The following is a 27,058-nucleotide window of genomic DNA, read 5'->3' as shown; positions in this document are numbered from 1 at the left end:
CTCCATACTAAAAAAAATTATTGGATTTAAAAATTTAATTTATAATTCTTAGGAGAAATTGGGGGGAGTTGGGGTGTGGGGTTGGGACACACTAACAGCTCTAAAACATTTTCCAAAGAATGTGGCAAGACTATTAACTACTTAGATCAGTGATGGCGAACCTTTTGAGCTAGGCATGTTAGCATTTTGAAAAACCCTAACTTAACTCTGATGTCGTGTCACATATAGAAATTTTTTGATATTTGCAACCATAGTAAAACAAAGATTTATATTTTTGATATTTATTTTATATATTTAAATACCACTTAACAAAGAAAAATCAACCAAAAAAATGAGTTCACCTGTCACCTCTGACACACGTGTCATAGGTTCGCCATCACTGACTTAGATGTGTTATTAGTGAATCCAAATGCAAGCAATGGGAGCATAAACATCTAACATATTTGCAAACTAACTTTAAAGTTTTCAATAATAACTGGTTATTTTTAAAAACGTAAATATGAAACGGATAATACAGACTCTAATTTATCCAGGAAAAATAGCATTATCCCCCATCTATAAAATTAAATCATAATTTCTCTCTTGAACATAATATAAAACTATTTTGAGTAACAATGAAACAGAAGCATGGGTTTAGATATGCACCACTCTCTATGATGTACTGATTTACACAGTATGTTTAATAACACAATATTGGATGTTGTCCTTCACTGCATATTAGAATTTTGAGAAACATCATTTTTAGCAACATAGCTTTACTCTACTGTTATAACTAAATGGACACATAAAAATATATAAAATTTTTAAAAATTCAAGTTATTTTAAGGAGAAATAAGACCAAGTTTCAATCACCCACCTTTTTGAAGCTGCAGTTATAGGAGAAGGCATAGAGTTTATAACACTTTTCACAATATAGTAAATATATATTCCAATTTGCCCATAAATGAAAGATTTTAAAAGAAAAACATGTTTCTTCCAAGTAACTTGTATCTTCTTGCTCTGGCAAGAATAATTATTAGTGCCCTTAATGTCAAGATTTTTGTTGTTGTTGTCTGTTTCAATTACCTTTTTCATGAAGTATAAACATGTTGAAATATGAGTAATAAATAAAAATTAAAGGGAAAATCTGCTTTTGGAATAAAATAATTCAAAATCATTTCACTAAGAAGCACCTTTAGATATGCTGGTCTAAATTTTAATATAAAACCTAAACAGTACTTATTTCTGAAGTAGAATTTTCTCCAGTTTTAATAACTTCAAAAAGTAATACTAAGGACATCAACCTGTGCTTTCTAGATTTTTGAAAATATTCTCATAATGTAAAGAGTTTAGATATGGCTCATTGTCACAGTTGGGTGGACAGAGATTTCATGATAAATTGGCTACAGAAAACTAAACTCTTAATGACTGAATGTTTTGCATTTTGCTTGAGCCAAATAGATGTTTAAATCATGTACCACCACATTCCCTGCTTAACATTCCAAAGTTTCTTTATTCTTCATAGTTTTCTAATGAACAAATAATTAGTTTTCCTGAGTAAGATTATAAAAAAGTTAACCCTTCTACCAAAAGTGTAAAGACAAATAAAATGCCGACTCACAATACAAATTGTTTACATAGCATTACAAGTGCAGAGATACTGACTGCTGCTTTTCACAATGATTGCCCCACCCCTTAAAAAGACTGCAGCAAAGGATTCAATTGTCCAAAATACTCTGAAGTACAGTAATTAAATTCTTCAGTCCATAAACATATCCCTCATCTATTGTGTTGCTAGGGAAAACATGAGCAAAATCTATCATTCGCACTTCTACTTCCGCAATCTCTTGGCAACCAGTGGGAAGATGGTAGAAAACTTTTTCCAGTTGGGAAAGTACATTTCCATTTAAATGTTCCTGTGACAAGCTTTTCCACCCATTGTCTTGCTCTATATTTTCAACTTTCAATGAAGTCTGACTGTGATGCTTTCTTGAATACATTTTTCTGTGACGTGCATACATCTTGGACAAGCTTTTGCCTACTGAAGCCTCTATTTTTCCATTTGTTGTGGAACTTAACACTCGAAAGTTATTATTATACTCCAGTACATCTGTGTCCGAGAGTTGTCCTTTGGACAAAAACTTTTCTGCCAAAGTTCTGTCATTTGATTTTGTAGTAGTTGGATGAGATGAACCTTCATAAACAAACAGTAATGAACTTGCATAAAAGTTAAGCTGCTTCTGGCTTTCAAACCACTGCAGAATTCTCTCAATCTTCTGAATACTGGCAGCAACAGCATCTTTTCTTAAGCAGAATCCATTATGAAAAAACCTGGAAACTCCTATAGAAAGGAAAATACAGTATCACTGTGCTATATTATTACAATTATAATGTAATCATAAAACAGCTACCACTTGGGAAGTAAATTCATCTTAGATATCATTTTTTCCCCATCATCCCTTGCAATAAACTGAACTAGGAGGAATTCTAGTCTGACATAGAAACCTGAACTTCAAACTTAATTTCCGGTGAAGATGCTGGTAAACATTTAAGTTACACTTATGTAAAGTGAAATATCCTTTAAACAAAACTATTTCTTATAGATAGACTGGTAGTTTAGTTCTCTCTACATATATTCTCTTAAGGAATGTATTCCAAAATTTATTTCATTTGCTATTTTGACGGAATTTTATAGACAGATTACTTGTTTATCAGAACCACATGTAAGAGCTCATCTAAAACCTAGAGTCAAATCATAACCATTTTTAATGGTGTCAACAGCCCATTACCAAAATACCAAGTCATAACAAGCACTATAGTTTTTGTTCTCAGTAATATTGATTAAATCAGTCTTTCCACAAGATAAACATTAGAGATTAGCACTATTCCAGTTTGAGTACATTATCCAAATTAAGACTTTTAAATGCTTTGACCTATCAGATTATCTATGCCTCTTAAAATTATTCATGCCTATTTTATCATATTTGGAAATTTATGGGTATGTACAATTTTATTTTTGCCTTTAAATAGTTGTTCCCCTACTCTGAGACAGAAATTGCTAAAAAAAATATATTCACATTAGCTTGGGAAATATTTTAATAAAGAACCAATCTGCATGCCCAGCCACAGGGGCACAAGTGGCTGAGTGTCGACCTATGAACCAGGAGGTCACGGTTTGATTCCTGGCACAAGCCTGGGTTGCAGGCTCGATCCCCAGTGGAGGGTGTGCAGGAGGCAGCCAATCAATGATTCTCTCTCATCATTGATATTTCTATCTCTCTCCCCCTCTCCCTTCCTTTCTGAAATCAATAAAAATATATTTAATTATTTTTAAAAAGAGCCAATCTGCATATTATCTTGCTATTGGCTGAGGCAAATACTAATTGTTACGATCACAAGATAGATGCCTGTTTTTTACACATAAAATAAAAATTTTTCTTCAAACTCTTTACATTACACATAACCTGTTTCCCACCTTAGGCAGAGCTAAGAATAAACTTCCAATAGACTATTACTTCCAGAAATTTAGGATATCATTGTTTTTATTTTGTCCATAAATATTTTACAAGTATATATATTAACAGACTTTAAACTACTCTTCATGCCACTAGTTCATTCATAATGTAGTTCTAGAATATACACAGCTCAACTATAAAAGAGAAATTTAAATAGAAAATGACATGCTACAACACACACTTTAAAGTCTCTTATGTAACAAGCAGTTTTAACATACTAAGACCTATATACTATGATTTTTAAATGTGTTTTTATTGATTTCAGAGAGAGGAAGGGAGAAGGGGAGAAGGAGAGAAACATTGATGTGAGAGAGAAACATCGATTGGTTGCCTCCCACACACACCCTAATCAACCAGAGACCAAACCTGGATATGTGCCCTGACTGGGAATCGAACCATCAACCTTTTAGTACATGGGATGATGCTTAACCAACTGATGCTGAGTCACACCAGCCAGGACTATATACTATGAATTTAAAGACAACCTCTAGTTCCAGTACTTGGACTAGGTGGTTGGTTCACAGATGTTCATTTTTATTTAAGAATAGTAAGTAAGTAAGCAAATAAATAAACAAACAAACAAACAAACAAATAAAAAGGTAAGATACACCTAAGGTTTTGGTGTATGATGAACCAGAGATTATGTGTGAATGTAAATTTCATTTTTTAAAAAGTTTATTGTGAATTGAATCATTATTCCAAGAGAAAATTGAAATAATTTTAGAATTATTTTGGTATTTATGCAGTAATAAAAGCATTGAAATCTGGTTGTTCAATCCTTACCTTCCTTTAGAGTTTCTTTTGTTAAGCTTCTTCCATAGTGCTGGTTTTGTGTCTCATAGCTATCAGAATGAACATGATAAACCTGTCAGAAAAAGCAGTGAATATTAAAAATGAATACTTCTTGACTGTGTGGAATTTATCACAGCAGTGGTTAAAAGTGGAAAGATCTATTCATATGAGTCATCCTAATGAAATGAAGGGGGGAAAAATCATGTCGTTATATCAATAGATTCTAAAAAGGCATTTAATAAATTTACATCCACTATCGATGAAAACTCTTTAAACGGATAGATGAATATTTCCAATAAGAAAAATTATCTACCTCAATCCACCAAAGGTCAGCGTCAACTTAAGTTTAAAGTGGAAATAAAAAAAAAAGCATCTGTCCTAAAATATAAGAAGCTTTCAAAAAATGTGTTCTACTACAATGTCTTTTAGCATCACTACTGTCTAATGTTCTATAGCCTCTAGCAAATGCAAATAAGACAAGAGAAAGAAATTAGAGGAATAATAATTTGGGAAGGAAGAGATAAAATATTACTCTTTATAGGTAATGGACATATACTGAAAAACTAATAAAAACTTGAAATGGTGACTGAGTACAAATTAGTAAGCAGAAAATGAGCTTTGATATACACAAATAACTGGTTAGAAACATAATGGAAAACTCCATTTACAAATGCAACAAAAGAGAAATAAACTAAATAAAGGTACAATCTATATAAAGACATTTTAAACAAATTCCTAAGACAGACACACAAACACACACCCATGGTCTCAGAGAGGGAGACTCAATATAAAAGATATCAATTCTTGTACCCTTATGTTCACTGTAGCATTATTTATAATAGCTAAGATTTGGAAGCAGGCCAAGTGGCCATCAGTGGATGAGTGAATAAAAAAGCTGTGGTACATTTACACGATAAAATACTACTCAGCCATAAAAAAGGAAGGAAATCTTATCCTTGTGACATCATGAATTCACATATTATGCTAAGTGAAGCCAGTCAGAGAAAGACAAATACCATATGATTTCACTCATATGTGGAATCTAATGAACAAAATAAACAACAAAACAAAAACAGACTCATAGAGAACAGAACAGCTATCAGAGGGGAGGTGGGTTGTGGGGCTGAGTGAAAAAGGTTAAAGGATAAAGCAAAAAAAACCCCAAAACCCTCAGACACAGACAACAGCATTGTAATAATCAGAGGAAAGGAGAGTGAGGGAAGGTGGGAGAGGTATAAATAGTAATGGAAGGAGACTTGACTTGGGGAACACACAATACAATATACAGATGATATATTATAGAACTGTACATCCAAAACCTATAATTTTGTTAACCAACTAGAGGCCTGGTGCACGAAATTCGTGCATGGGTGGGGTCCCTAGGCCTGGCTAGTGATCAGGGCCAGGCCGATTGGGGCCTGAAGGCCCTGGCAGGGTTGGGAGAGGAGGTGACAGTCGCCGGGCCAGGAGTGGAAGGAATGGACGCCGGATGCCAACACTGCTCTTGGCGCCCTGCCACCGTGTGGTTCCCCGCCTCTCCCCCTTCTCCTTCTCTCACTGCTGCACCATCACTGGGGCCTGCCGGCCGGGAAAGGTTGACCACCAGCCCCACCACCACCCACCCTGGTTCCCCGTTCCAGCCCGGGGCCCCGGGTAAGGGACTGTGAGAGGTTGGCCGGCTAGGGAGGTTTGCTGTGGGAGCACACTGACCACCAGGGGACAGCTCCTGCGTTGAGCATCTGCCCCCTGGTGGTCAGTGCACGTCATAGCAACCGGTTGTTCCAGTCACTCAGTCATATCGGTCGCTTAGGCTTTTATATATATAGATGTTACCCCAATAAATTCAATAAAAAAATAAAAAATTTAAAGATGTCAATTCTACTTAAATTAATCCACAACTAAAATAAAATAATAATAAAACACCAACGATTTTTATAACCATATAAGCCAATCTGAAGTTCATATAGAAAATGACATATCCCAGGAGGGCCAAATCATGCAATGCCTTTTTTACTTATCTTGTATATGTACCCTAAAGCAGTGGAATCCCACTGAAGAGTTTTTAATAGGAGAATGCCATGATTGTTTTACAATGTCTGGAGAACAGATTGAAAGAAAGAAAAACTGAACTTGAGAGATCAGTTAAGAGACTAGGGTCTGTAAAAGGATAATGGTGATAATGGGATTTGAGATGCTGGGGAATTAAGATCAATAGAATGGCTCTGAGAGGTAATGGTGACTACAAGGTTTCCAGTGTGTAAAACCAGTGCTGCCATTTATGAGATAAGGAATAATCTCAGTATTTGTTGAGATTTGTTGTGGTTGGTAGCGAGATGAGTGTATCGCTTTTTTATATATTAGTTCTAGAAGTTTTTAAGTCATCCTAGTAAAATGTCTGGTAGGGTTCTAGCTATCCAGATTAGGAGATCAAAGAAAAAGCTGAGGCTACAGATATGCCTTTGGGAGTATCAGTGTAAGTGGAACTGATCCAATAAGAACAAAGGACACTGCTTAGGAAGAAAGAGAAAATAAAGACAGTAAAATGGAACAGAGTGGAATACCTCAACACCTAAAGAATAAACAGGGGGGAAAAATTAGCTGGCAAAGAAAACTGCAAAGTAGCCTTTGGAAACACCAGGACAGGGTGTAATATCAAGGACACAAAAAGGAATATTTCCAGGAAAACGTAGTCAGCCTTCAAGGCTGCTTTTCAAAGTGCAGTAAGGTTAGTAATGAAAATGGCATTTAGATTTAGTAAGATGAAGATGTCATTAGGGACCTTAGTGAAAGCTGATCTGGTGGCATAGTAGAGCAAATGCCAGATTGGAGGCTGAAAAATACTAAGTGGGAAGTAAGGCAATGGAAATAACTATTTTGATTGTGAAGGGGAGGCAAGTTAAACCCAGTGGTGGACAGCAGAGCAAGGTAAAGGTAGGTTTTGATGATGTCGTTTTTTAAAAATCGAGAGTGATCTGAACATATATAAAACAAAAGGAAGAGTGTCAGGAAAGAGACAGAAGTTGAAGATATAAGACAAGAAAGAATCAATAGTATTAGGTTCCTAAAAAGGTGGAAGGGAATGAGATCCAGAGGGCATAGGGAAGGGCTGTCCTTAGGACAGAAAATTCATCAATGTGAGAGAAAGGAATAAAGGGGAAATGAAAGCACTTGTCGGTTAGGTATGCACATCTGTTGGCAGGAAAGAAAAGGAAATCCTATCTAATGGCTTTCATTTTTTCTGAAGCAGAAGGCAAGGTCCTCTGAAAAAAGTGAAAAGGAAAGTGGGAGGGTAAGATTTGAAAACAGCGGATGTTTAAATAGTTGCTCCTGTGGGATGTTTATTTCTTGTTTGTTTTAACATTATGCCATTAATCCTTTTTCCTTTTCGTGTATACCCACATTTAATTATCGTTTTCTAAATGAAACAACTGCATCAACAATTCCTTTGATCAGAATACCAAATTCAACTGTGCTGTTATAATTATCACATTAACATTCTAACCTCTATTTCCAGAGCCCTTGTAGCTCCCACTCTTGCCTTTTAGGAATGTGGCACATGAAGAAGCGCCAACTAGCCTCCTGGAGGATGAGAATTCACATGGAAAAAGGCCCATCCGAAAGTTAGAATAAGCTCCACCACATAAGTGAGGTCATTGTAGGCCACCTAGCCCCAGCAGAACCATCAGATGAGTGCAGCCACACATGGGATCCTGGGTGAGATCAGCAGAACTGTCTACTTGAGGCCAGCTCAAATTGCCAACCCACAGAATCATGAGCAAATAAAACAACTGTTTTAAACCACAGAGACCTAATTATAGTTTCCCTTTTCCATTCAAAAAATATAGAAAAATTACTGAATATAAAAACATAGTACTTTCCTCATGGCAAAATCATAAACAATATAACATTAACTTACCACGGCATTTATATTATAGCTAAACTTCCATCTATAATGCTTCCTATTTATTAACTCTCCTATTTAAAACTCAAAAGATCCATATATCATCTTTTATGATGAATTTCAAACTACGCCATTATGTTTATATAGGTAGCAATCATTTATCAAACTTAAACTTCACACTTCTAACCTCTATTTCCAGAGCCCTTGTAGCTCCCACTTTAAAACCTCTTTAAAACAAAATTACCAGAGTTGGACTCTTGAGGTTCATCTATTTATTTATTAATCACATACTATATGTCACAATCATTCCAGACACTGACCATATATCAGTGAACAAAAAATAAAAATATCTGCTCACATTGGGGAGTTGCAGAAACCAAATTTCAAAATATATCATCTTATATATTAGTATTATAATTACATCTATAATTTTCAAGAAAAGAACATGTAAAGAAAAATATGTGTATTATACTAATAATCACTCTTACCCTCATGCCAAGCACCAAGAACCCAATTTCTTCCATTAATGGGTACTTGCTGACCTGTTGCTGAATCTTCTCAGATGAGGCAAAAGGATCATAGCTTTTTCGCCCTATCTTTACATCCATTATACAGGGCTTATTAAATTTATGGGTCACATCTTCCAGTTTTAGGTATAAATCTGTTATGAAAGAAAAACTTTAATTAGTGATAAGCAAACATATTACCACTCAAATAACTTCCAGGAGAAACAAAATGAGGACAACTTAAAACTGAGAAAAAAAGTTAAAACAACTCCAGAGTCAACAATTAGTATAAATATCACAGAGAAACACTTGCAGGAGGGTGATTAAATAATATTCAACCATTAGCAAAAGGTATGAAGTAGATGTAAGGTTTCCAAGGACATTAAAAAGGCACAATGAGAGCCCTGGCCAGTGTGGCTCAATTGGTTAGTTGAGTGTCGTCCCTTCAGGGCACATGCCCAGAGTTTGTGCTCAATCCCACAGGGGGCGTGCAGGAGGCAGCCAACAGATGTTTCTCTCTCATGGATTACTGCACTCATGGATTACCGAAGAATTTCTATAAACATTTACACGTATTTATTAGAAAGTCTGAGGACTATAAAGGAAATAGTTGTGGAGACAATAAAACCCCTTCTAAACAATCTTTCAAAACTGAGTACTCAATTACAGTATCTAGATATCCATTTAACACCATCCTCAACAACCTTTGTTAATCTTTAGAAGTCACATTCTTGAGGAATAATCCTATATAATAAAGAGCTAATATGTAAATGGTCATCACACCCTCCAGCCAGGGGACCTGAGGCCGTGACCCTCCCCCCCCCCCCCCCCCCGGGCTTGATGGGGGTGGGGCCGGCCAGGTCTGGGTCTCACGTGATTTTGAGACACGCGCCGGTGGACGGGGACTTGACTCTGGGTCTCGCGGCACACCCCAGACTCTGACAGGAGGGAGATTTTCATATACATTTTACTAATTTCCTTTCATCTCTGACACTTCTATTATAGAGAAAGGGCAAAGAGCAATATTAAAATATTTCCTCTAATTAATTCCCTTTTAATGTGCACGAATTTTGTGCACCAGGCCACTAGTGATTAAATAATGTTCTAAGTTAAACATTAATCAGTAGCAAAATTCATTGAAATCTAGGTATCTTACATTACAATGGAAATCTCTATAATCACAATGACGTGTGAAATAATTTAAGCAACATGCTGATCTGAATCAGAAACATATACATTTGGGACTAATAGACAAGAAGGAAGGAAGGGGGGGACAAAAAGGGGGGGGGGGGAGAAAGAGCCTAGGCTACTTTTCCCCACTCCCATACAACGGAAATATAGCAAATCCTAAATACCCAGGGGAACCACTGATTTAGTATTACCTAACTAAGGATACTCACAGGAGAATACTATGATTCCCTATTGATGAAACTTGATACACAGTCCATAAGTCAAAGGAAGAGAAAGAACTAAGGAAAAGAATAAGCTCAAGCTGGAGCCCCCTTCTTTCCTGTTCTCAAAATGCAGTCCAAGTACTATCTTTTTTAAGTACATTAAAAAAGCTTGTCGCTTTTAAAAAATATATATATATTTTTTTATTGGTTTCAGAGAGGAAGGGAGAGGGAGAGAGAGAGAGAAGGAGAGGGAGAGGGAGAGGGAGAGGGAGAGGGAGAGGGAGAGGGAGAGGGAGAGGGAGAGGGAGAGGGAGAGGGAGAGGGAGAGGGAGAGGGAGAGGGAGAGGGAGAGAGGGAGAGAGGGAGAGAGGGAGAGAGAGAGAGAGATCAATGATGAGAGAGAATCATTGATCTGCTGCCTCCTGCACGACCCCCATTGGGGATCAAGCCCACAAACAGGGCATGTGCCCTTGACTGGAATCGAACCTGGGACCCTTCAGTCCACAGGCCAACACTCCCAGCCAGGGCAAGCTTGTCGCTTTTTACAAGCACATCACTGAACTCCAACATAAACCTTCTTAATCAAAATGTCTGGGCGTTTAGCCTATTAATATGCATTTTAATAAGCCCATGGGATATTCTTAAACTCAGTCAAGTTTCAAACTCTTACCCCATTCACCAACCTTCTTCAATAGTTACACAGTCAAGCTGCTTGTTTAATTAAATTCTGTCTGCTCAAAGGCCCAGAAGTGGCAAATACTGCTTCAAGTATTAACTAATATTAAGAGAGAAATGTTGTGCCCTTACATAGATCAGTTTGTCCTCTATAAAACTTACTGGTATTTTTTTAAATATTGCAATTTAAAGCCCTGAAGTGTGGGACGAAGAAGTGGGATATGAGACAGGGAGGAAGTTATGCAAGGAAAATATATTTTCTGATGTTTTCTCCTATTCAAAATGAAAAAAAAAAAAAATTGCCCAGAAATTACAAAAAAGTGAACATCTGTAAATTAATACAGTATTAAGTACTAGCATATATATTTTCATTCAATTATAACAGACTGATCATTAATTTGTATATACCATTTAAGAAACTGGTTGTGAAGAGCAAAAGTATTAATAAGTTTCTTTAATGAAGTAGAGAATTATTAGAAAAAAAATCACACATGTATTCAGTGTTTATAATACTAGGCTCACTTTTATATAAACCTTTTATAAAACCACTCTCCTGAATTAAGAATAAAAGTTTTTATCTAAAAACTTACCATTTGGTGCAGTGGGAGGTGACCAGATGCCGTAATATTTTGGCAAATATTTTCGTAGCTCTAAAAGAACACCATCGGTACAATCAGCAGCATAAACCTGAAAGAGAGAAAGAGAACTTGCATATTAGTTTCTTATACTGTTTTACAAGTGCCCTACACTTTTCTCAAATAAAATAATACTGTTTATCATAATATATCTAAAATTTTGAATAAGCAAAAAAAAGAGTACACTGTGTTTCCAGTGAAAAATTATGTATTGTTTAGGTTATCTAATTCTAGCCTTTCACTGTCCTTGAACTATTTTACAACAAAATAAGCTGTAGATAACCCTTAGCAGATGCAAAATAATTCTTACAAATAAATTCTGGCCAGGGAAGGTTCTCAGAACTTTCATGGAAGGTGGGAGTTTAGTGAACATTCCTAAATTCATTTCAACTTCCCTTTATTTCATATAAATGTGTGCTTCTTTGACTTTTTTTTTGAACCAGTTTTAACATCTGCCTAGTTCCCTCATTAAATAATAAGTTTAACAAAATCTTTAACACGTACATATTTGATATCTGTAAGGAAATTGTGGTTTTACCTTTTTAAAAAAAATATCCTTCACCTCAACGTAATTCTAATCATTGCTCACTTAATTTGTTGATATATAAGCAGTAATAATTCTAGAAAATATTAGACATGTCTAGATGTTGGGAAGCATGAGCCTTGGTTGGAAAGTTTGTAAGGAGGACATGCTGATAAAAGGGAAGTGTGTGGAATTCTGACTTAGGGGAGACAAGGGAGTGTCGAAGACAGTGCCCCTAATTATTCCTTGACCTTCCCAAACAAGCCTGCGCTTATGCAGACCCCCAGCTGAAAAGCCAGGCCGCCTCTATTGCCCGCCTCGTTAGGCCTTTATTGGAATTTTTATCTTTAGATACAATCAGTAGGGCGAGTAATCTTGGGAGGACACATGTTTACATGGTGCTCTAGGCCAGGGCATCCAGGGATTAAGCATAATTCCAATAAACATCCAGGGGTCTGCATGTGCACAACTGACCTTTAAACTGAGGGCTGATGTTTAACTGGAAGGCTGCTTTCTCCTTCCATAGCCTCCCACGCCCCTCACCCTTATCTTTTTCGCCAAGCTGTCTCTGCCTCTCCTTAGTAGCTGAGCATCTTTGGGAACATTTAAGGGAATGTGAGCACAATGCAGTGTTTTTACAAGTATGTTGTAGTATACACACTTTGTAAGTACTTTTTTTGTTGTTGATGAGGCAACCATTTGTAAAACACTCAAAATAATTCCACAGTTCTCAAGCAGTAGTCTAATCCAGCCGTGGGCAAACTACGGCCCGCAGGCCAGATCCGGCCCGTTTGGCTGTTCTATCCGGCCCGGGGAGCCGAAAGAGCGGAGGGTTCTCTTGCTCTCCCCTCCGCTCCTTCACCAGCAGCAGTGTTAACATGTATTAGTTCACACAAACACTCCATCCATGCTTTTGTTCCGGCCCTCTGGTCCAGTTTAAGAACCCATTGTGGCCCTCGAGTCAAAAAGTTTGTCCACCCCTGGTCTAATCCCTTTCTCACTTTTAGTAGGTAATTTTTCAGCTTAATCCACATTGTCCTCTCCATAGAGGAGGGAAAGAGATATGGGTCTGCTTTACTGAGAGCCAAACAGAGCTCAGACAAAGTCTCCACTATGGTTAAAAATATGCCCCTTGCCCTAACTGGTTTGGCTCAGTGGATAGAGCGTAGGCCTGCAGACTGAAGGGTCCCAGGTTCGATTAAGGTCAGGGGTATGTACCTTGGTTTCGGGCAAATCCCCACTAGGGGGTGTGCAGGAGGCAGCTGTTTGATGTTTCTCTCTCATTGATGTTTCTAACTCTCTATCCCTCTCCCTTCCTCTCTGTAAAAAATCAATAAAATACATTAAAAAAAAAATGCCCCTTTCCAGGAACAAAGAAAAGAATAAAAGGGAAAAAGAAGGATGGAAAATGCCTGGCCAGTGTGGCTCAGTGCTTGACTGTCAAACCATGCACCAAGAGGATGCTGGTTCGATTCCTGGTCAAGGGCACATACTGGGGTTGCAGGTTCAATCCCCCATTCCCATACAGGCAAATGTGTCTCTCACATCTCTCTCTCTCTCCCCCCCACCTTCCTCTCTCTCTAAAGATCAACGGGAAAAGATATCCTCGGATGAAGATTAAAAAAAGAAGAAGGATAGAAAGGAGGAAAGGAAGAAAGAGAAACAGAGACAGGCATTCCCAGCATGCGTGGCTCAGCGGTTGAGCATCGACCTATGAACCAGGAGGTCACAGTTCGATCCTCACGATTCCCAATCAGGGCACTTGCCTGGGCTTCAGGCTCGATCCCCGGGAGGGGGTGTACAGGCAGTAGCCAATGGATGACTCTCTCTCATCATTAATGTTTCTCTCCCTCTCCCTTTTTCTCTGATACACACACACACACACACACACACACACACACACACACACATATGAAACAGAGATAGGCAAAAGGCTCTGATAAATTTATAGGTAAGTTCTATCAAGCCTTTAAGAAACAAAATCTTTTATGTGAAAAATTCTTCCTCAAAATACAATAAGAAATGCTCCTCAACTCATTTTATCCAGCTAAAAGAATTTGGAATCAACCAAAGACAAAATTTAAAGAAAATAATAATTCAATCTCATTTATGAGCATGGCTGGGAAAAATCTGAAATAAAACACTAGCAAACAATATTCGGTAATTCATATTATTAAAAATAAAAAAGACATTATAGTAGGTTTCATTTCAAAAAATGAAAGGTGATATAGTATTAGATAGCTATAACGGCATTTATGACATTAGTAGACTAAAGGAGGAAATTCATGCTAATTTCAATAGATACAGAAAAGGTAGTTCAAAAATATTCAATATCTATTCATATCATACTTTAAATTGTTTCCTGAAATAAAAATGGAAAGGATGCTATATATTTTCCCTTTCCACCTCCACAATTTTCTTCCCAAAGAGCTGACCTGAATCAACTGCATCAGTGGGATCCCTTGCCCTCTGGTCATTCTCTTACTAGTGGGAGACAGTTGAGGTTGGATTATTTACTTCTCTAGTTCCCTCCTTATCAGTTCATACCTTCTCATAAAGTTACCTTCCCTGGGTTCCAGTAACCACTCCCTCTCCTTGCCCTTAGAGGCCCAGGGATGCTATAGCATTATCTTAACTCTGACCACGCCTAGGTAAACAATCCCTTTATTAAACTGACAGAATACATAATTTATCTCTTGTCAGAACCTTGACTCACACAAAAGGCAATTTCCTTAACCTAGGAAGAAGTATCTACCAAAACTTTAGAAGAAGACATATTTTAACAGGGAAATGTTAAAAGCACTTTTGTTATATGAGAGGAAGATACCCCCATCATTGCTTCTATTGAGCCCTGAAATAGAAGTCCTTGACAGAAGTATATGGATTCAAAAAGGACAAACAAAACTTCCAATCACAAAATATACAATTATCTATAGAGAAAACAATTGAAATTGTTAGGGAATCTCAGATAAATATGAGTTAAAAAGAATTCACCAAGATTACTAGACAAAGAACACTAGATAAATATCTATTTTATTCTTATATATTAGCAATCATTGGACCACTTAATTCAAGAACTACCATTTACAACTGAAACAAAAAATAAGGTACCTAGAATAAATCCAACAAATTACGTACAAGACTTTTACCGAGTAAATATAAAATACTTTCTTCAAAAAATAGACATTATGTAACAGCTAAAAACATATATCCTAGAACTTAGACTGCCTACATTCAAATCCTGGGACCACCATTTACTTTAGCATGATCATGATCAAATTATTTAAACTAATCATGCCTTAATGTACACATGTATAAAATGAAGCTAAGAGTACCTATCTCATAGGTAGTTGTGAGGGTTAAATGAGTTAATAATGGTAAAGCATGTATAACAGTACTTGTTTTTTAACTTTAGCTTGTATCTTTTTACTTGTACCTAAAGTTAAGAGCTAACATCATAGCATTTAGAAGAAAATATAACTTTAGATATGACACCAAAAGCACAAGACCAAAAAAAAACGAAAAAAGATACACTGAATTTCAATATTTAAAAATTTTAAGCTTCGAAGAATACTATGAAAAAAGTGAAAAGACAACCCAAAGAATGGGAGAATATATTTGTAAATCATATATCTGACAAGGGACTTGTATCTAGAATATGTAAAGAACTTCTATTTACAATAATAAAAGCATAATATGCTAATTAGACCGGACAGCCAAACGACCTTCTGGTCGAAGCGGGGGCTGCAAGGGCCAAGCCCCTTGCACGAATTTTGCACATCAGGCCTCTAGTGACTAAATAAAAGACATCCTAATGAAGAAATGAACAAAGGATCTAAACAGACATTACTCCAGAGAGGATTTAGACCTGGTCAGTAAGCACATGAAAAGATGACCAACATCATTAGCCATTAAGGAAATGCAATTAAAATATACCACAATGAGGTAACAACACTTCACACTCACTTGGATGGCCCTTAAGAAAGAAAACTAAGAAGTGCTGGTGAGGATGTAGAGCAATTAGAACCCTCATACATTGCTATGGAAATGTCCAATGGTGCAGCCACTTTGTTAAACATTGGACAGTTCCTCAAAAAGCTAAATGTAGAATTATCATATGACCCAGCAATTCCAGTCTTAGATATATACCAAAAAAAAAAACTGGAAACAGGTACTCAAACAAATATTTGTACATGAATGTTCATAGAAGCTCTACTTACAAAGGCCAAAACGTAGAAACAGCCCAAAGGTACATCAATGGATAAGTGACACCAAAAGCACAAAATGTGGTAAGTGTAATGGAATATTACTCAGTCATAAACAGGAACACAGTACTAATGCACACTATAATACAGGTGCACCTTAAAAATATGAGACCAAAAAGAAACCAGAAACAAAAGGTCACCTATTGTATAAACAGACTGGTGGTTGCCAGGGATTGGGAGGAGGGAGGAACAAAGCATCATGCCTTCAGAGTTATAGGGTTTTCTTTGGGTGATGAAAATGTTTTGTAACTAGACAGAGGTGGTGCTTCTAGTCATATGGTTCATTAGATGTTAAGTCTGTCCCTTACCACCCTGCTTTGGAGATTTACAGTGCACATCAGCACTAGGCTAAGAAATCCTATCGTGAAAACATTTAAACTCAGCATTTCTGAGAAATATAAACAGTCTCTCAGGTGTTTTTCAAAATGTAGGTGACAACCCATTAATAAAAATCAATTTAGTGGATCGGAATAGAAAATACTAAGCTGGATCAGTAAAGGTAAGCGTTATATTTCATTAAGCTTTTGTTTCAGTCACACACACATTATACTAAGACATGCTATCAAATATATTTCTTACTAAGTCACCACCAGAAAACTGAAAACCACTATGAATACAACAAACAAATCTTACCTCACTTACCATATTATAGAATTCTAACTCTCTTGGGCCCCTTGGAGGTGGCTGTAGCTGTTTCAAAACTGTGCCATCTGGATGTTGCAAGATACCTATAGAACAAAAATTAGATACTGTATTTCTTAATGCTTTTGTAATAGTGTATCTTGCATCCTAGAATAGATTTAGATTTGTTCCTGAAGTTAGAGGTAAACGACTTTCATAAATTTAAGGGAAATTTTAACATTCAACCAACATGTTTCAGTGCTTGTTCTATGCAAAGCACCAGAACACAAATTTTAAATAGCTTGGTTTTATTGTCTCCACAACTATTCCCTTATAGCTCCTTCAGACTTTCCAGGAGATGTTAATTTATAGTTAAACAAGAAGCAAGTTAAAAGCAGTAGCAAAAATCAATCTCACTTTTTTAGAGAAAAAAATGTTAACGATGGACCAATATGAATCTTCTACTTTGTAATTTCTTATAAGTTTCTCTCATTTGTTATAAGAAAGCACATTTTTTTTCTTGATTCAGATGTACTGTGTATAGTTGCAAAGATAGAATGAGGGCATCTAGCCAACGGGAAAGTGGGGCACCAAGTCAGAAGCAGGAAGGGGCACCTTTTTATAATCAGCCCACTCAAATAAGGAGCCTTTTTCTAAAGTCATGTCCTAGCACTGGCCCTGTCCCTATACCATGAAGACTCATTCCCAAAAGTATGTTAAAATCTTAAATGTTCATATATTGAGTTTTCATTAAATCATGTTAGTTAGAATATAATACCAAGTCCAAATAAATCTATTTAAAACTTTGATAAAATATGCCACTTAATTTCTATTGCTGTTGCCAAGTGTCAGGAATTTTTAATCATAATAAAAATGCAAAAATTAATCAACAGAAGCAGAGAGTCTCAATTTAAGATTGCAGTAATTAAGTTGTTTTAATACCTGGATATAGAATAGGTAAATATAAACCCATGTGGATAAGATTGGTTGGTAAGCAGTCAAAGGACCTGGAGACTTTAAGAAATAGTCTAATATAACTGAAAATTAGTGAAGAGAAAGTCTAATTCTGAAGGTTAGGATATGTAGAACAAGAAAGACCTTCACTCCCATGATTGAGAGACATTTTCTATGAGCCAATGAAGAGTGAAAGATAAAAAGAAACCTTGATGAACTCAATTCCAGAAGGTGGCAAACATGGAGCATTCAGAAATGAGAGAACCATGGCAGCTTCTCTTCCTTGGGACAGGCACCTAGTCTACATACAGGTGCACCTGCCATTAAACACATTTTGACAGGCAAGCAAAAATCAGCTTGACTATACACAACAATGTGTGGTAGCAGGATGGATTAGAGACAATAGTTCTAACAGATTGCTTGGTCCAGCAATTCTCCCACACTACTCATTCTGCAACACATCCCATCTAATTTTTCAGAAAAAGTAGCCATGTAAGAGAATATGGTAATCCCAGGCATTCGCCCTGTGAATGAATTCCAGAATCCAAAAATAAACCAACAGTATTTTAAACTGCAGACAAATCCCTCCCACCTGAAAAAGTATCAAGATTTTAAAAGAGGGGGGCGGAGGGGGGGGGGGGAGAGGAGAGACTGAGCCAATAACAGAAATACTAAATCTAAGACTGTAGCCCAGCATTAGCTTAACTAAATTCTAGGAAGAATATGGCTTATCAGCCTCTTACCTTAACAGAGGAAAGGACTTATACTCTATGTGGGGGGAAAAAATTCCCTGCTATTCTTTAAATAAAATGTGAAAAAATCCAATAAAAAAAATCAATAAAACGTGATGCATAATCAAGAGAAAACAAAGTCAACTGAAAAACACAGAAGTTGACAGATGACCAAGTAATTTTAATCAGCAAACAAAGATGTTAAAATGATTATAAACATGTAAAAAAGTTATAGGAAAAAATGACTATAAATGCTGAATAGATGAGGTATTTCATCGATTGGGAAACACTACTTGTGTTCAGGAGAGAAACAGAAATTGTAAAAAAGATCTAAAGCAGAGAGTTAAACAGGATTACTGGGGGGAAAAAATCCTTTGGCAAACCAGCCTCTCTAAACATAAGATTACTAGAGGCCCGGTGCACAAAATTCATGCACTTGGGGGGGGGGGTCCCTCAGCCCAGCCTGCACCCTCTCACAGTCCACAGTCCAGGAGCCCTCAGGGGATGTCCAACTGATGGCTTAGGCCCGCTCTCTGCCTAAGCTATCAGTTGGACATCCTTAGCACTGCCGTGGAGGTGGGAGAGGCTGTGAGCCTGCCTCAGGGCTTCTGGCTGAGCAGCGCTCCCCCTGTGGGAGTGCACTGACCACCAGGGGGCAGCTCCTACATTGAGCGTCTGCCCCTTGGTGGTCAGTGCGTGTCACAGTGACTGGTCGTTCCATTCAACCAATCAAAGCGTAATATGCTGTTTGGTCAATTTGCATATTAGCCTTTTACTATCCTAAATAATAAACGCCTAATATGCTAAGTGTCCGGTCGTCCGTTCAACCAATCAAAGCATAATATGCTAATGATATGCTAAGGCCACTCAATCAGTTGCTATCATGTGCACTGACCACCAGGGGGCAGATGCTCCAACCGGTATAGGTTAGCTTGCTGTTGGGGTAAGGACTGAGCAGGCAGGCTGGACATGCCCTGGGGCCCTCCTGTGGTCCCTCCCCGACCCCGACGTGCACCTGGCCTGTGCCCCCTCACAATCTGGGACCTCTGGGGGATGTCAGAGAGCCGGTTTCAGCCCGATCCTACAGGCCAGGCCAAGGGACCCCAGTGGTGCACAAATTGGTATAGGATAACAGAGGAATTTCAAGCCCACAGAGCACTGAAAGTGTATTAGTCTGCTCAGGCTTCCATAACAAAATACCATGGACATACGGTTTAAACAGCAAATATTTATTTTCTCACAGTCCTAGAGGCTAAAAGTCCCAGTTCAAGGTGCCAACCAATTTGGCTCCTGGTAAGAGCTGTATTCCTGGATTGTAGCCTTCTCACTTTGTTCTCACATTGTAGGGGAGAAGGGAATGAGGGAGAGGAGGAGTGGGAGGGGGGCAGGGAAGAGGGTGAGAGTGAGAGAGAAAACACTCTCTCATGTCTCTTTTTATAAGAACAAGAATCCCACTCGATCATGCCTCCACCCTTGTGACCTCATTAATCTTACTTACCTCCGTTAAAGCCCTATCTCCAAATACAATCGTATTGGGGGTTGTTTTTTTAACATATGAATTTTAGGGAACACAACATTCAGTCCATAACAGAATGTAATCATAACAACTACAAAATTCAAACTTGTTTCTACTGACTAAACTGGTTCAATCACCAACATTAATAGTCTAGCAGAACAGATATTTTAATTTCAGGCAAAAATACTGTTTGCATAAGTTGTTTAAATCCTACACATAATGTCTAGAATTTAATAAAAAAATGATAAGACAAATGAAAAAGGGTAAAAAATCACTGTCAAAAGATAATGCAACAAATAGAACAGTTTGAGGTGACACTGATGTTGTAATTATCAAAGAAGCTTAAAATAACCATAACTAATATGTTAAAGGTGATAACAGAAAAGGTAGTAGACAGATGCATGAAAAGATAAGGAATTTCAGTAGAGAGGAATTTTGAGTAAATAGAATATTAGTAATAAAAGACATATAACAGAGACAAAAATGCTTTCTATGGGTTCATCAGTAGACACAAAGTAGCAGAGGAAGAAATCAGTTAATTTAATGACAGGTTAACAGAAACTACTCAAATTGAAACACAAGAAGGAAAAAAAGAAAGAAAGTAGAAAACAATCAGAAGAAAGTACCCACAAAATCTGTGGAATATCAGTCTGAGAAAACTATCATTAGAATTCCACCCCCTGTTCCCTAAAACATGAACAACAGTATCAGACAACTTGGCCATACTGACAAAGAATGCTACATAGAACAGATTATATGTTTTTTCCTGGACAAATGGAACATCTACCAAGACTTACCACATGCTGGACGATAAAATCGAAAGGAATTAAAATCACATAGAGATTATTCTCTGACCATAATGGAAATAACAATAACATATTTGGAAAAATACCAAATAGAATAAAGGTAAATACACTTCTATTTAATCCATGAATCAAAATTCAGAAGGGATAAATATTAGAAAATATTTTTTGCTAAATGATAATGAAAACTAAACACATCAAAATTTGTGTAATGCAGCTAAAAAATACTGCTTAGTGCTTAGTGGAAAATGTGTCATTTTAAATGCTTGTATTAGAAAAGTAAAAAGAAGGTTCCAGCCTGGACGGCATGACTCAGTGGCTGAGCCTTGACCTATGAACCAGGCGGTTGTGGTTTGATTCCCGATTCCCGGTCGGGGCACATGCCTGGGTTTCGGGCTCGGCATTCAGGAAACAGCCAATCAATGATTCTCTCTCATCATTGATGTTTCTACCTCTCTCTCCCTCTCCCTTCCTCTCTCTGAAATCAATAAAAATATATTTTTTACCAAAAACAATTTTTTTAATGGTTCCAACCTAAAATGCTGGAAAAAGAACATATTGACCCCAAATAACTGGAAAGACGGGAGCCAAAATAAATAAATAAATAAATAAATAAATAAATAAAGACAATGGAGAAATGCCAATGAAATTAAAAGGTTCTCTGATAAACCTCTAGCTAGACAGATTAAGAAAAGAAAAAGCAAACATAAATTCCCATTACCAGGAATAAATAAAAGATAACAGTACAAATCCTACAAACATTAAAAGCATAAGAGAATTATGAACTTCACACCAATAAACCCAACAACTTAGGCGAAATGAACACTTTCCTTTAGAGACTAATTATTAAAATTGACACAAGAAGAAATGGAAAATCTGAGTTGACCCATGTCTACAAAAAACACTGAATTCAAAATTTTAAATATCCGGAAACAATCATAGGCTGAAATACTTCACTAGTAAATTCTATCAAACATTTAGAAAAAAAATAATACCAATCTTACCAAATTTGTTCAGAAAAACAGAAAAATAGTAAACAATTCCCCACATATTTTGTGGGGAAGCCAACATATTCTTGATTTTTTTAAAACCCCAACAAAGGCTTAAAAAAAATTACAGACCATTCTCTCAAATGAACATAGTCACAGAAATCTTTAATAAAACATTAGGAAACCTAATCCAGCAATATATACAGGGTAATTTATCATGACCATGTGGACTTTATTCCAGGAATGCAAGATTCATTTAAATATTTCAAAATTAGTAAGTATGTTGATGTTTTGAGGAGACAGGAGTCTCAATGAGAAAAAAAGGAGACACAAATACAGAAGAAGCAAAGAAGAACCCTGCAGTATTAGCTTTAAATTATAGGTAAATATAAACTCAAATTTTTAAGAATACAAAATTATGTACTTCTTAGTCCAATCTGCTGAGAAGACAAACAGCAACTACACACAAGGAGCAATGATATACCCAGTGCTCGATCTTAGTTTTAAACACCATTTACCCCTAAAGGAACCAGATTTCTTGAAGAAAAATTGGCTCATTCCAGGGCTGGGACAGGGAAAGTATAAGATGAACATCAAACATCTTATTATGGCAGAAAGTGAGAAAATGCTTTCAAAGAAAAAAAAAAAAGGGAAATGTTTAAAAGACACAGGAGCCAGCTTGAGAAAGCTCCCACTGCCCAAATCTGGGACATGAGCATCAAAATGAGCAGCAACAATAATGACTAAGACAGGGGTGGGCAAACTTTTTGACTCGAGGGCCACAATGGGTTCTTAAACTGGACGGGAGGGCCGGAACAAAAGCATGGATGGAGTGTTTGTGTGAACTAATATAAATTCAAAGTAAACATCATTACATAAAAGGGTACGGTCTTTTTTTTTTTTTTTTTAGTTTTATTCATTTCAAACGGGCCAGATCTGGCCCGCGGGCCGTAGTTTGCCCACGGCTGGACTAAGATCTATCCATGGAAGTTTGAAAAGACTACTAGTCAAACCTAATAATGAATGAATGAATGAATGAATGAATGAGAAAGAGGGGGGTAGGGGAGGAAGGAAGGAAGGAAGGCAGGAAGGAAGGAAAGAAGGAAGGAGAAAAAAGAAAGAGGAGACAAGGGAAACTAAAGGAAAATACCAACTAACAAATGTAACAGGAATGACTGAATATTACCATTTTGCAACTATCATAGCAATAAGTAAGTTGGTCAGATATTGTCAATGGATGCTTTTAACACTGGGTGAAAACTTTGATTAGGAACAGGATATTTAACAGTCTAAAATATTCCTCTAAATAATTACTTCATTACAATAGGAAAAATGAAAACTTTACAGTGGAAAATATGGCAGACAACACTTAACCAGGAAATCAAAGTTACATCCAGTAATGCAACTGACATTCTGTGTCTTATAATATGATGGTCCAAGAATACAACATAACTAATATATATTTTATCAAAAATGCATTTATCTGAATCCAATCATGAGACAACAGCCTGACAAACTTAATTTATAGGATATCCTAAAAACCCATATGCGCCCTAACCGGTTTGGCTCAGTGGATAGAGCGTCAGCCTGTGGACTCTCAAGGGTCCCGGGTTCAATTCTGGTCAAGGGCATGTACCTTGTTTCGGGTACATCCCCAGTGGGGGGTGTGCAGGAGGCAGCTGATTGATGTTTCTCTCTCATCGATGTTTCTAACTCTCTATCCCTCTACCTTCCTCTCTGCAAAATAATCAATAAAATATATTTTAAAAAAATAAAATAAAAACCCATATGCCTATACTGTTCAACTATTTCATGGTTATGAAAAATAAAGAAAAGATAAAAAACTGCTCCAAATGCCTATGGAGTCATAACAACTAAGTGCAATGTGTGATCCTGGATGGGGGTAAATTGCTATAAACGGATATTATAGGATAATGGTAAAAGCCAAATGTTGAATATTCTGAACTTGATAATTGTCTCATGATTAAGAAAACATTCTTTTCTTAAAAGAGACATACACTTAGTTATTTAGAGGGAAGGAATCATGATGCTTATAAGTTAGTCTTAAATGGTTCTGCAAAATCATTATCATACACCACAGAAAATGATATGTAGATTCAAAACAGATACAAAAGCAATATGTAGATTCAAAATCTTATTACGTTTCTTGTGAAAAATGATATGTTGATTTAAAATCTATAAGGAAATGCAAAGGTCCAGAAAAAGTCAAGATAACCTTGAAAACAAAGTGGAATGCTTACTCTTCAGTACATCAAGACTTATTCTAAAGCAACTTGAATCAAGACAGTGAGGTATTATTTCTAGGATTAACAAATCAGTGAAAGTAAATACATGAAAGTCCAAAAGCAAATCCAGATAACTGACTGAAAAGAACGGGGTATATGTGCACAATGGAATACAACTGAGTTATGAGGAAGCTGTCCATGAACTGATATTAGTGACTTCTAGGATATACTGTTAAGTTTAAAAAGCAAAATACAAAACAATATATAGAGCACACTGTTTTTTGTTTTGAAAAGAGAAATGAGAAGACCTAGATCTGCTTCTTTCTGTAACAAAAAACAGAAATGAAAAATCAAAACACAATAAACTGGTTACCTACAAGGGATGCTAAGGAATGGGGTACAGTGATAGGGAATGGCGTGACACTTCTGATATACCTTTATGTAAAGTTTGACTTTTTTAATAGGCTTTCAAAAATATCTAGCTAAATAAACTAGGAACTAAGTTTAAACAGAAACATGAAGAACTAAGTTTAAACAGAAACAAATGAATCCAACTGTACTTCAAAAGAACATGACCATAGAGAAGGGGGAGCTAAAAATAAACCCCCAAAAGCCCTAATCCAAATAACTTTTTAAGAGTTTCCAACCACATACCCTCGGTATAAGGGAAAGTATCAATATGAAATGCTGATTATTAACATAGAGGGAGTGGTAGAACCAGAAGAAAATACTAATTTTTCCACTAGAAAAATTATTAGGCAAGAATCAGTAATAGATGCCAAATCTAGGGGTAAAGTATGATGAAGAGCTGGATATCTGTATGATCTTAAAATTAAAACATTTCCCCACAGATGCTTATTAGTTGAAAGGGGGAAAATATTAACAATATACTGGAGAAGCCAGACCAAACTTGGGCCAGATGATCAAAATTAATAATGGGCAGGTGGACATTGTGAGCCTCCAGATGTGATACCTTAAAGAGGATACACTAGGCCCTGGCAGGTGTGGCTTAGTTGGTTGGACCTCGATCTGTGCACAGAAAGGTTGCTGGCTTGATTCTCCACAATGACACATGCCCTGATTACGGGCACAATCCCACGTAGGGGACATGCAGGAGACAGCAGATGGATGCCTCGCTCTCACATCATGTTTCTCTTTCTCCCTCTCCCTTCCTCTCTCTAAACATCAATAAAAAATGTTTTAAAAATAAATAGGATACACTTGTATAATATTCCAACCAGAAATGCATTACCTGAATTTCATCATGAGAACCCATCAGAAATCCAAATTAAAGAATATCTCATAAATAACTAGCCTATATTCTTAAAAAATGACAATGTTATAAAAAACAAAGGCTGGGGAACTAATACAAATTAGAGGAATCTAAGAGACATGACAACTAAATGCAATAAATGATCCTGAACTAGATCCTGTGAAGACAAAAACAAATACGATGAAAGACATTATTGGAACAGCTGAAAAATTGGAATATGGACTACAGATTAGATAAGAGCATTGTATCACTGTTAAATTGCCTATCCTATATAATAAAAGCCTAATATGCAAACTGTCCCCTGGACCCAGAAGTTCGACCAGGGGTGGGGCCAGCTGGCCCCTCCCCCCACTCCTCCCCCTCCCCCCTCTGGCCCCACTAGCAGCAGCAGCAGCAGCAGTTTCTAGGGACCCTACCTGTGCACAAATTTCATAGACTGGGCCTCTAGTATTTTATAAATGTGCTGTAGTTACAGATATATACTTAAGTAAATAGTTCAGGAAAAAAATAAATGAATAGTCAAAAATTCAGAAAAATGTTAAGTTCTCTGTATTATTCTTACAACTTTTCTGTAAGTTTGAAATTATTTTAAGTCAATTAGTTTCAGAGGATATTTAATAAAATAAACCAGTAAACTACAAAAGTTGTGGGTTTTTCCCCAAAAACAGTATCAGTTTGAATCCCTTTTCCCTGTAGACTACCTTATTCTATATCCTAAAGTGGACCAGGGCACAAATATGAGATATCAACTATTTGTTTAAATCTTTAAGGACTTTTGAAAGAAATTAATGGTACATGTTATATATTAAAACAAAAAGGACTTTATGCTAACTTGGGTGAAGTTTGGGAATTTAAATTGCTAACAATTACATATTTGTGAAACTTTCCTACAGAAAGAGTTATACAATATGCAATGTATACAAGAATGTTCAATACATAATAACAAAATGATAAAAATATAAAAATCCAACACAAGAGGAATAAATTGTGATATATCTACACTACAGAATACAACACAATTTTTTAAAAGAATGAAGTATATCCTAGGTACAAAAATATGGATATACTTACATGATGAAATACAGACGAGAAACAAAAAGTTGCTTATATATGTTGATAAGAAAAGTCTGAAATGTGTTATGTGTTTATGTATGTCCCCAGAAACAAAGGCTTGAAAGGATACACCAGAAATAGTTACCAGCTATTGCAGTTGAGAGAATAGGGGGAAAGGTACTACTATACTGTTTTACTCCTTGAAATTTTTTCCCTAAAAGATCATGTACTACTTTTACAATTAAAAAAAAAACAACAACTATTGTTCTTAGAAAAATTCAATGTACTTTGATGAAATAGGATGTGAGTGAAGAACATAAAATATAACTGATATCAGAACTATAAAATACTGTCACTTAACTATACCAAGATCTATTTTTCTGTTCAAGTACTGTTATGCTATTGGTTCCATGTTCTTAATTTTTAATTTAACAAAGGCAATGTCAATGTAAAAAACATCCAAACCGGTAGAGAATTTTTATGTGTTCATTCAAGCCAAAACTGATGACAATTGCTGGGAAGCAAGATTTCAAATACTCTGAAGAACGGCAATTTTCAGTTTCTTTTATGTATTTGAAATTAAGGAAGATTACATAAAGGAGGAAGAAAGCAAGGAGAGAATTACAGGACAGTTAACAAGAGTACGTGCTCTCTAGACTAGAGGGTGGTTATTTAAAAAAATGTGTT

The 27,058-nt window shown here is 36.4% G+C and overlaps 1 protein-coding gene across 1 annotated transcript in view; it reads right to left on the bottom strand.

Annotated features, from left to right (window-relative positions):
• Window positions 1-1,071: 1,071 nt before the first annotated feature.
• The window catches only part of IPMK (inositol polyphosphate multikinase), a 28,915-nt gene continuing 2,928 nt past the window's right edge, over window positions 1,072-27,058 (bottom strand). Inside the window, exons 2-6 of the mRNA XM_081104474.1 lie at window positions 16,828-16,913; window positions 11,353-11,449; window positions 8,676-8,848; window positions 4,278-4,359; window positions 1,072-2,320 (exon numbers count right to left, since the gene is read on the bottom strand). Coding sequence (XP_080960600.1) covers window positions 1,698-2,320; window positions 4,278-4,359; window positions 8,676-8,848; window positions 11,353-11,449; window positions 16,828-16,913 — 1,061 coding nt within the window. The 3' untranslated portion in view covers window positions 1,072-1,697. The remainder of the gene's footprint in view (window positions 2,321-4,277; window positions 4,360-8,675; window positions 8,849-11,352; window positions 11,450-16,827; window positions 16,914-27,058) is intronic.

Source organism: Myotis nattereri, assembly GCF_964212035.1.
Source record: "Myotis nattereri genome assembly, chromosome: 13".
Lineage (NCBI taxonomy): Eukaryota > Metazoa > Chordata > Mammalia > Chiroptera > Vespertilionidae > Myotis > Myotis nattereri.
This window is presented reverse-complemented; position numbering and strand designations above follow the sequence as displayed.